At 42.8% G+C, this 11,216-nt stretch overlaps 1 protein-coding gene across 2 annotated transcripts in view; it reads left to right on the top strand.

Moving 5' to 3' along the window:
* The first annotated feature begins 3,283 nt into the window (after positions 1 to 3,283).
* Positions 3,284 to 11,216, top strand: part of DAPK2 (death associated protein kinase 2) — a 63,703-nt gene continuing 55,770 nt past the window's right edge. For both annotated transcript variants that reach the window (XM_018552770.1, XM_018552769.1), the window contains exons 1-2: positions 3,284 to 3,351; positions 10,402 to 10,501. In XM_018552770.1, coding sequence (XP_018408272.1) covers positions 10,440 to 10,501 — 62 coding nt within the window. In that variant the 5' untranslated portion in view covers positions 3,284 to 3,351; positions 10,402 to 10,439. The remainder of the gene's footprint in view (positions 3,352 to 10,401; positions 10,502 to 11,216) is intronic.

The raw sequence follows: 11,216 nt of genomic DNA, 5'->3' as shown, positions 1-11,216 counted from the left end.
TCAGACGGAATCACAAATTCCTTTTGAAAGCCACCATGCCGCAACAATCCATCCGCATTGCCGTGGGAACTGCCCTTTTTGTGCTGAATGGTAAAGCTATACTGTTGGAGAACTAAACCCCAGGGTAGCAGTTTACCATTCTCCCCAGAAACTCGGGATAACCAGCTGAGTGGATTGTGATCTGTAATGACAGGGAAGGTACAGGTAATGCTGTAACTTCTGTAATGCCCACACGATCGCAAGACACTCCTTTTTGATAGTATCATACTCTACCTCTCGTGGAAGTAGCTTCCTGCTCAGGTAGAGGATGGGATATTCCTCTCCCGCCTGGTCTACCTGACTCAAAACTGCGCCCAGACCATACGTGGATGCGTCGGTTTGTACGAGAAACCGGCGGGGGAAACCGGGGCTGGACAGCGCCTCCTTCAAGGCCTGAAATGCCCTCTCGCATTCTGGATTCCATGACACCACCTTGGGCAGCTTCTTTTTTGTTAAGTCAGTTAGGGGCTTAGCGAGGCTGCTGTAGTTACAAACTTCCTATAGTAGCCGGCTGTGCCCAAAAATGGCATAACTTGTTTCTTTGTTAGTGGGGTAGGCCAGGCCATGATGGCCTCCACCTTCCCAGTTTCAGGCTTCAGAGTGCCTCCTCCTACCCGGTGTTACAAGTACTGGACTTCGGTCATGCCTATCTGACATTTACTGGATTTGACTGTCAGATTGGCCACCCTCAACTTGTCCAGGACCTGTGACAGGTGCACCAGGTGTTCTTCCCAAGTGGGACTGAACACCGCAATATCATCCAGGAAGGCTAATGCAAAGGTCTCCAGCCCTTCCAGTAAGTCATTCCCTGCTGTGAAAATCCTTTGCCAATGCAAGAAGAATGGAGAAACAGTACAGCAGAGGTGGAGGTTGCATGGAAAATGCACAAATATAGAGCATATCCACACCATATCCAGTGCGTTCCAGTATGGTTCTGTGCCTGGAACACACTGGATCTCGAAACCAAGCCTCCCTCGTCCTGGGGTGGGAGGGGGCATGGTGGTGCCATTCATGTCAATGGCACCACAGACATGCCTCCCACCTGCAGTGCAATCGCCTGCACCAGAATTCGTGGTACCGCAATGCACTGCATTCAGGTGTGGTGCCATCGGAAGAAAAAGTGCATGCACTATTGTTTGTGATCACACAACTCGCAGTGCAGTTTACAGCAGTGAGAACAAGCCCAAATGTGAAGACGAAAGGCACAGCCATCTGTATTTTGCTGAAAAATAAAGCTTCAGCTCTCAGATAAAGGAGTGTTAAAATTGTCCAGGACAGTTTTGCATCCCCTTCTCTTCCAATGGCTATTGTGAATCTACTGGGCAAGATTTAAGGGTTCACAGGACATTACTGGCGAGAGCTAAGATTTGCCCACCCCGAATTTGAATCTGAGAAATTGATCATTTCACAAACACTTCTCTCAAAGTTTTACTAGGTAAGGAAATTGAGGTGTTGCTGTGAGAAATACCATTAGTATATCTGGGTTCAATGTCAGTATGGGAAAAAACATGACACTATGGTGGTGGTGGTGGTGGTGGTGGTGGGGGGTGGGGGGGTGTACTAAAGGAAAATAGGCTGTTGACATTGCAAGGGAATTACCCTTTTGTGAATGAGGTGAAACTCAGCTCACTTGCATTATACAATCATATACAAGCAAAATGCATTTATTTTAAATTTTCCTTGTAGGTGATTCGGTATTCTTGGATAGTAAATCCTCTCCACACTCTCTAGACGAAAGGTGCCCATACACTGCTCGATTCTCGTACGAGAATCGCGGGAAATCCTGCGATCGTACGAGAATCGAGCAGTGTGAACGAAGACGTGCGACCGTTTCTACTGTACGATCGCACGTCTTTTGTCTAAGGAGCACGCTAGAAAACCAGCCGAAAATCGTACGATTTTCGGCTGGTTTGAACGGTGCTCGGGAGACAAATGCCAAACAGGCCGGTGTGCGCACGCGCACATTGCCCGTTCAGCATTGCGGTCATCGGAAGCCCTCCCCTCAGGGGGGCGGGCTTGCGATGATCGAGAGTACGATCTGCCTGTCCAAAGGTCCCCTACGATAATCGTACGATAATCGCGGGAAATCCTGAGAACGTACAATTATCGTAAGGTGTGTGGAAGCCGTGCGACCTCTACTACTGTAAGGTCGCATGACTTTTAACTTACGGACATGTTCGAAAACCCGCCGAGCATCGTACGATGTTTGGCGGGTTTGTGGCATGTCCGTACGATAAAAGCCATACGGGCCGGTGTGCGCAAGCGCACATTGCCTGTTCGGCACCTCAGGGGGCGTGGCTTGCGATCATCGCAAGTACGATCTGCCTGTCCAAGATAGGCAGATCCTACGTTTTTTTAAGTACCTTACAACCATCGCAAGACAAAAGTCTTGCGATGGTTGTAAGGTGTGTGCCCAGCCCAAGATGGGCAGATCGTACGTTTTTTTAATCACTTTACAACCATCGCAAGACTAAGGTCTTGTGATGGTTGTACAGTGTATGGCCACCTTAAGGCCTGGTTCACACCTAGGCGTATTGAATATGCGCGTCTGTCACGAGGTTTTTGTTACCGCGATTCGCGGTAAAAAAAATCGCACGACAAACGCGCGTTTCCGAGGGCTACTTGGCTGTATCCCAATGGAAACGCGCAACAAAAACGGCCCAAAGTAGTACCTGTACCTTTTCAGGCGTGGGCCGTTTTGTAGCGCGTTAGGGACGGGCTGAAATACGCCAAGGTGTGAACCAGACACATTGAAAACAATGGGATTTTAATGTTTGAGCGTTTTGTAGAGCGTTCGTCCAGCGTAGAACGCGCTACAAAACATTCAGGTGTGAACGAGGGCTAAGAGAAAATTCCCCTGCACTTCCCTTGCAAACTGCACAGCCTATATTCATTTAGTAAATCAACCCCAATTAGTAACCAGATGTTATGTATTACAGGTCTAGTCGTGTCAGTACTGTACTTCCTGGGTTGGCACTGCAGCCGGTGGACAAACTGCCTTCTTCCTTTTCCTGCTTAGTCTAAGCAAACATCGGCCACATACAGTATATTAATGTGGGATGGTGTGTTTACATGGCAGGTCTGATGAGAGCCCCCATTCAGTATTATAACTCACGGCTGTCAAACACTCATTGTCACAAGGAGTTCATTTCCCTAAATGGCCGCTAGGTGTCGCCCTGGCCGCATCTTCCAGCTCCCCGGGCTGAATGCACTGAGTACGCCGAGTCCCAGAAGTGTCTCCCTGGAGGGGGAGGGAGTACGAAGTGTCTGCAAGTTCTCCAACTCCCCGGACCATCCTGACAACTCTCCCAGGTAAGACCCATTGTGGACAGATCCCTGTGTCCTGTCAGATGTCATTCTTCAGCCAACTCACTGTATCTGGACTTAGTGCAGACTCAGGAAATCTAGATAGACGATAACGCCTAATGTGGATGATGGGAGGTGTATTACTAGGAGGGCTCTGCGATAGTGTTGAGTGAGTTGAGTAATCCTATGCAAGGATTGAGGCATGGGAGAGTCAGCTGGAAGTGAAAACATGAAGGATTCTTACCTGTCTATACAATAAACTTTCTCCTGTATGTGTGTGTGTGTGTGTGTGTGTGTGTATATATATATATATAGGCTGTATGGATTGCAGACTTGTCAATAGGGGAGTGCCTTGCACTTCTATAGCATATAGTGATTTTCCACAAATTAAGGTCTCACTTATTGATACACAACCATTATCACAGTTATACTTAATACAGATCTGCTGCAAAACTTCGGTAGTCTATATGTGTTCCTGTGCAAAGTTTGGTTTGATCTCTCTGTAATCTTGAAGACTTATTTGTATAGGTTCCTTCTCTTATGTTCTGTGACTTTATGTTCCATTTAATGAAATGTGTACAAATGACTTTAGCCAATCAATGTACCCTGTGGCCACAAAATACTGTACAGTTATAAATCCTGCAATTGGTTAGATGCTGGTACACATTTCAGGAGCCATGATAGCACTTCCCTCTTATAGAAAAATAATCAGAAATAGTTTGTAAAGAGAAATGAGCAGAACCCAATAGTTCCACGTATAGATCTCTATGGATAAATGTATGATTTAATGACAAAACCTGTTATATTACACTAAGCCTTTAAATTCCTTAACTAATATAATGGAATAATGGTGGTAACAAGTAACAGTTGATTTAAAGGCTCAGCATTGCAACTGCAATCAGTGGATCGCTCATGCAGTGCACACGGTCCGAGGTACAGACCTTCGGATATGGGGCTGGCTGAATTAATCAATGGACTACAAGTGTAGAGAAATCACCAAACGTGTGCTCCATTAAGATCTACAAATCTCGGGGCCGTGCAGGAAGATTAGACTTGCAGTTAATTCATTCACAGGTCCTGAATGATGTGAATGAATGATGCAAATGGGTGTAACATTGTCTGAAAGGTGAACTTAGCCTTTAACTTACAGTATATTTTCCTTGTGAATTCATTCTTCAAGGTGTGGATACCTAGAGCTGTGGTAGAGGTGGTCCTTTTACTATTTACTTTGTGCTATAAGGTGCTCCTCCTTTCCATCTTGAGAAAGTAGAGAGGTATGGAGTAAGCTTCTTTTTTTTTTTTGTAATGCAGAGAGTATTAAATCTCCATATTAAGCATAGCAGTAAAGTGTGCTGCACATCTCATATACTAGAAAAGCCTTTCTCAACCAGGGTTCCTCCAGAGGTTTCTAGGAGTTTCTTGAGCATTTAGCAGGAGTGGATTCATCTTCTGCCTGACAGTGCTTGTGTAGTTGCAGCACCAACGTCACTTGGCACAGACTTGGGACCAGTGGTTATGAATATAAGGGGACACTACACTGGCCACCAATGTAACAGATCATTCTTTCAACTTATCCCTAATGTAAGTGGCTCCTTCTCTCATTGACCCCAGACATAAGTTGGGCCTTCACCTACTGACTCCAAAGTAAGGGGGGGGGGGTGTACTTTTCCACCGACCACCAAATTTATGGGTCACATTTCCACTAACCACCAATATAAATGGACATTACAATTTTGATTGTTTCATTTCTGGTCATTATTATTCATTTTATGACTTACTAAAAATAATGTTGTCATATAGCTCTGGGGTGTTAAAGAATGCACCACTCTGGGTGTCAAGAATACTAACTACATGTTTTTATTTTTTTTATTTGTTCCTGTATTCACAGCTTACTGATAATGCTAATGTAGCACAGGCAATAGATGTAATCATTTTTAGCAGGGGTTCTTTGAAACCTGAACATAACCTGGGTTCCTCCATGGTTAGCAGGCTGAGAATGTCTGATCTAGAAGATCTTTATAGGGGAACCTTAGCATTCCATCAAGTAATCCTGCCCAGGATTGTTTATTTATTATATCAATATTGCATTTGCTGTTGTTTAACATTAATTTGTAATTAACATGCATATTATATAATGAAATTCTGATAGAGGGGTTTTGGAGATAACTAGATTACAGAGTTTTCAATGCAGATAGACATTTCACTTCTGGAGTGCAAAACAATGTATACTTTCCCTGCTATAGGGATTTTTTTTGAACGTCTGCACTGCCATTGGTTACTATGGGTTAATCCACTTCAGTTTAGTGCATCATTTGAGCAGATGGGCTAGTGCATTGTGACAGCTCTAGTAGCGTGCATTGTAACGCACACTGCCAGAGCTGTCACCCAATAATTTTACATTGAAAAAAAAACTTTATATGGCGTGTACAATGATTACAGTGTGCGATACGCTGCCATGCGGCAACCTATGGTGGCATACAGTGTGCTGTGGTAAAATGCAGCATGTTTTCATTTTATGGCAGCGTACCAATTACTGCGTTGTAGTGTAAATGGCACAACACAAGTCAAAGCTACATGTGTAGCATGTAGTAATACAAACTTGACATGGACATCTAGCCTTTTCATACTCCATCCAAAAGTAAAAAAAAAGTACTGGCTATAGATACACTTTAAGTGTAGTGGCCACCAATTTCAGGTGTTTGACTATTGTGACTCCAGTTCCGGTCCTATTACCAGTTTTCAGGTTGTATGACCTCTTCTTAAATACAGCAGCCATTTTTCAGGGAAACTTGTACACAAGTTCCAGTAATTGGTCACCTTCAGGGTGTGCTGGGTATTGGGACCTGAACAGCTTGGCTGAATCCCAATAGTGGTCAGGATGAAAGTTCAGAAAAGCTGAGGTCTAACCAACAAAGTGAAGTGGGGACCACACAGAACAGGAGGAGAGGGTTTGCAGGCTGCAGGTGGGCTTCTCTTGAAAAAAGCATCCAAGTTGACCATCTCAGATATCAGACAAGATATATATTTCCTGAGGATGTTGTAATTCTATTGTTATGTGGTATGTAGGCACAGTTAGATGAGCCTGACAGATAACAGTAACAGCACACAAGCATGCCATCGTGGTTCAGCCAGCTGTTTATTTCCATAAGCTGGTCATAAGCCCAGTGGGAAAGGAATCTCCCACTGGGCCAAACTTCGGTGTCTTGCTAGTCGGCCCCACTGGATGTCAAAATAACTAAAAACTCTGATTGGATGCAGGCATTGTTCATGTATTTTGAGAGCCAGCGAGGCCGACCAGAAAGATACTGAAGCTTGGCCCAGTGGGAGATTCCTCCATCCACACAGTTTAGCGTAGATGGAGAAATCTGTTGCACTTTTTCCATCTGACCAAAGACCATGTGCAGATAATCTATAGGTGTATGGCCAGCTATAGAGAGGGACAGTATGAGAAGATGAGTAGTGCTGGCAGATGATGTCAACAACGCTTATGTCATTGTGTAACAGTAATGTTTGGGGAAGGTTTTCTGATCTGGCCAGTTGATTGTTTCTGCAGAATGCAGCTAGCCAAGCCAGTAGGGTCCAGGACCACCTAGAGACATGAGATCACTGCCCAACACATAGCGATACTGTCATATCATGTCTACAGATACCCTTACATTAATTAAAATAAAGTCTCATACATTTAAATTCAGTTGTTTTTCTGTTTTTACTAGTGAAACTGCAGCTGCATAGTGTATAATAGTCCGCCTGTCCTTCCATTGGTATTGCTTCAACTGGATATCCAGCCAAAATCTTTTTTTAGCTCTGAATAAAGAGAGTAAGGGTCAGAATCTATGTTACATTTTTATTGCCATCTGTGTTCCTGATAAGGAAATATTTTCTGTGCTTACTGCCCCAGTGACCACAAAGGAAGTTAGAGGGGATCTTCTCATTGGGTACACAGATAGCAGTCAGATCCTAACAGAGGTTCTTACCTTTCCACACTTCACCCACAACTAAAAAAAGAAATATGGGTTCCACTTAAGTTGGCAATCAAGTAACATTAATACGTGAGATTAGCTTCAACTAGTGAGATAAGAGTAGTGTACAGCCAGTATAGCGTTCCTGGTATGCATTCTAGGGTTTGATAGAAATCCTTTTACAAACATGGTTATTTGTATTAGTCAGTGAACTACAGCACTGGGCGTCAGCACAATAGTACCTTTATCTGTAAATATATCAGGGATGGACTTTCACTGCTGCATACATACATGCCACACGGAAAATACGTCTTGCTTAGTAAATGCCAGTTTTCGATTGGAATGCTGACTCATACATATAATAAAACATAATGATTATCGTGTTTGCCTTTATTTTATAAAGCATCACCATGTTATACGGCACATTACTGTTCATGATGTCATTGTACAGGAAGTGCCTTTTTAAAGCTGAACTCCAGGCCGATATAAAAGACACAAATTCATTGAGCTCTGTAATCATTATACATCATTACATTGATTTATGAAATGCAAGCAGTGTAAGTACCTGAATTTGACCTGGTATCAGCCCCCTGCAGTCTGGAGTGTGAGAAGAAGAACATACAGTAAAGGTTTTGCTTATTTTTTTTAGACTAATAGACATTCTTTTTCAATTTCCGTATTTAGTCTTTCTGTTGGATAATTAAACATTTTCCTATTCATTATGAGAACATTATTTTTTTAGTGATAATCATAAATGAATCTGATCATAAAGATCATAATGGCCAAAAAATAAGCAGAGATACTAAAGATTGTGGTACCCCTTTACATTTGAGGGCAGTGGAGAATTGCCTCCTTATACGGTGCCTGGTGTAGTGACCCCTTACATTGGTGGTCAATGTAGTGCCTCCTTATGTTGGTGGTCAGAGTAGAGCCTCCTTACATTGGTGGTCAGTGTAGTGCCTCCTTATGTTGGTGGTCAGCGTAGTGCCTTCATATGGTGTTGGTCAGTGTAGTGCCTCCTTACATTGGGTGGCCAATGTATTGCCTCCTTAAGTTGGTGGTCAGCAAAGAGCCTCCTTACATTGGTGGCCAACATAGTGCCTCCTTATGTTGGTGATCAGCATAGAGCCTCCCTACATTGGTGGTCAGTGTAGTGCCTCCTTATGTTGGTGGTCAGTGTAGTGCCTCCTTATGTTCTTGGTCAGTCTGGTGCCTCTTTACTTTGGTGGTCAGTATGAAGAATACCCCTCTTACACACAACTAAAAGATCAATGCTTTTACTAGTTACTTGCAAGAGGAGAGTAGAGGCTTCACGGCTCCCATACTATTGGCACTCTTAGTGACATAGATGCCAGAACTATGCAGGTTCCATCAAGCGGGAGGTCAATCTACCACTGCTCAGTTCTCAAGAAACTCCTAGCCACTTCTGGAGGAACACCAGGGTTTCATGGAACTTTGGCGGTGAAAAGCTTGTATAACTATTAAATTGCAGAATTTAGCTCTATGCTGAAGTAGTTGCTCTCAGAAAATCTATCCAGTCTTTAGTAGTCACACCAGCCTTTCAGACAAGTATCCAATATCAGTTTTAACCCATGCCTGTTTACATTTGCTGTAATTCTAGCATTAGTGTTTGCATTTCATGTGTAAAAGAAAGTAACATATAAAAATTAAGATATGTTAATACACGATGAGAAATAATATATGCCTTGTAACTATTTGGAAACCTACAATTCACTTTGTCCAACTGTCTTATGCATTTGTCAGTACTTAATATTAGCTTTTACTCTCCAGGGTAGAGTGTTATTATACATGTCAACTCTCTGAGCTGGAAAGAGGGAGGACTTTCAGTTCCAAGACTTTTAAGCAAAATAAGTGCCTTTGACACACCCAGGTCATGCATGCACCATAGACCCTCTGTCATTCCAGAGAAGCAAGATCAGGCTACACTTCATGTATAGCACACACAATTTCATGTATTTAGAGATAGCTGTAACTGACTCCATCAGCAAAAAGAGTATTTTTTTTTATAATAGTGCTAATGACATCAATACTGGGTAAGAAAGATATGTTAAAGTGATATTAAAGTCAAAATGTTTTTAATCTATTTCAAATGCTGATTAAATTGCTTACAGTTGATGGTGTTCTTTACCATTTAAAAGTTTTAGTTACCTGCAGTATCATCTGGTCCCCTGAACACTGGTCCTGATGCCCTGTTTTAGGTTGGCTCCTTTTCCTTGCAGGGTCCTGTTAAGCCACCCTTGTGTGTGCTAGGAAGCTATCTGTATCTCCACAAACACACAGGCATGGCAAGGCAAGACACTACCCTGCACCCCACTACTTCCTCCTCCCTTCTCCAAGCTAGTAGATGGACAGCTGCTGGAGAGTGTGATGTCCCTTGTGATCTTGTACTGGACAGGAAGTTCAGGGAAGCCAAGCTGAGAGAGTTGAAGCTGTGCGAAAGCATGATGACTGTAAGAGTTTGGGCAAAATGAAAATAAATACTTTGCCAGGCAAAGTATATTTGTTTGATCTTGATTCATTATTGAAAAAAGTTTAAGAGTTTAATACTATTTTAAATATATTATGTCTAAATAGCTGCAAAAGCCCACATTACCTGTTCAGTATAATAGTGAATACAAAACAACAAAGATAACAGTTTTGTTATAATTGTTTATTATAGTTTTATTTATACAGTTCTTGGCTTTATACCCAAATGTTAGAGTGGTAGTTGGGAGCTCTGATTACGTTAGTGGTGTTAGGGGTATTACCCATGATTATCTCCCATGCACAGCTTCATTCATAATAAGCCTTATGTGGTGTTAGGTGCACGCGTAACGGCATGATCTAACTTGACTGATGAGCTGAAAACATGTAAAATATGTGCTCAGTGATGAGTGACACAGTGTGATTCATGTCTGTGCTAGTAACATGAAAGAAAGTGCAGTTTAATAATTGCAGATATTAGTACTGCAAGTACTGTATGACAGCCAGCAGGTCCCAGGGTACCAACTCCTCTGCTCGGGAATCTGCTTGCCATATGTGAATTTTCCACAGCCAGTTCCTATCTGTACTCTAGACTCTTTTCTGACTCCTGCAGCTCTCTCCAATGACGCCCCTGTGATGTGAAGGGCCAGCATGGCTGTATTCAAACAGCAGAAGGTGGAGGACCTGTACGTCATCTCGGATGAACTGGGAAGGTAACCTGAAGCTTATTTACTATGCTTGCTGGATTATAGAATCTAAAATAATAATGTGACTCATTTAACTGTCTCACATAGTGCTGCAGCTGCTTTAGTAGTTAAGTGGGGTTAGTTAGAGCAACTAAAGCTAAAGAAATCTTATTTTACACTGTTTTCCTGAAGGGTGGCACTGAATCTATGTTAATGGGATTTTTTGGGGAAATTTAATTTGAGAACTCTTCCAAGGGATTGTTCTATGTAGCATTGGAGATGGACACTCTGCAAAATTGAGAGATGCAATGTCCTATTTGAGCTGCTGCATCACACATCAACAAGCTAATATAGCTGGCCATAATTAGGATCCTCACCCGGGGCTCACTGGCGTGGCCCGTTGGCCGACTGCCAGTCATATTGGTGTCACCCCCTCTGATGGTGTCACCTGGTATGGGACACCCACCGCACCCACCTTGTGTAGCCACTGTGCACAGCATTATGTTTAAATGGATGGACTTAAAGTACCAGATATACTGTGTTGCCTAATGTACAGTATATCCAAAAACAAAATTTGAATATATTTCAGCTCACCGCAGATATTTTATGGCTAAGTATCTTTGCATGTCCAGAAAAACACCTGTTGATCCTGCCAGAAATAGTGTCCTTGTAACTTTCTGGCCACTAAACTGAAATCTCAAACAATGTTATCAGCTTTCCTAAGTATCTTCTGTGAACTAAA

This window comes from Nanorana parkeri, unplaced genomic scaffold (genome assembly GCF_000935625.1).
Source record: "Nanorana parkeri isolate BGI_ZX_2015 unplaced genomic scaffold, ASM93562v1 scaffold97, whole genome shotgun sequence".
In the NCBI taxonomy this organism is placed as follows: Eukaryota; Metazoa; Chordata; class Amphibia; order Anura; family Dicroglossidae; genus Nanorana; species Nanorana parkeri.
This window is presented reverse-complemented; position numbering and strand designations above follow the sequence as displayed.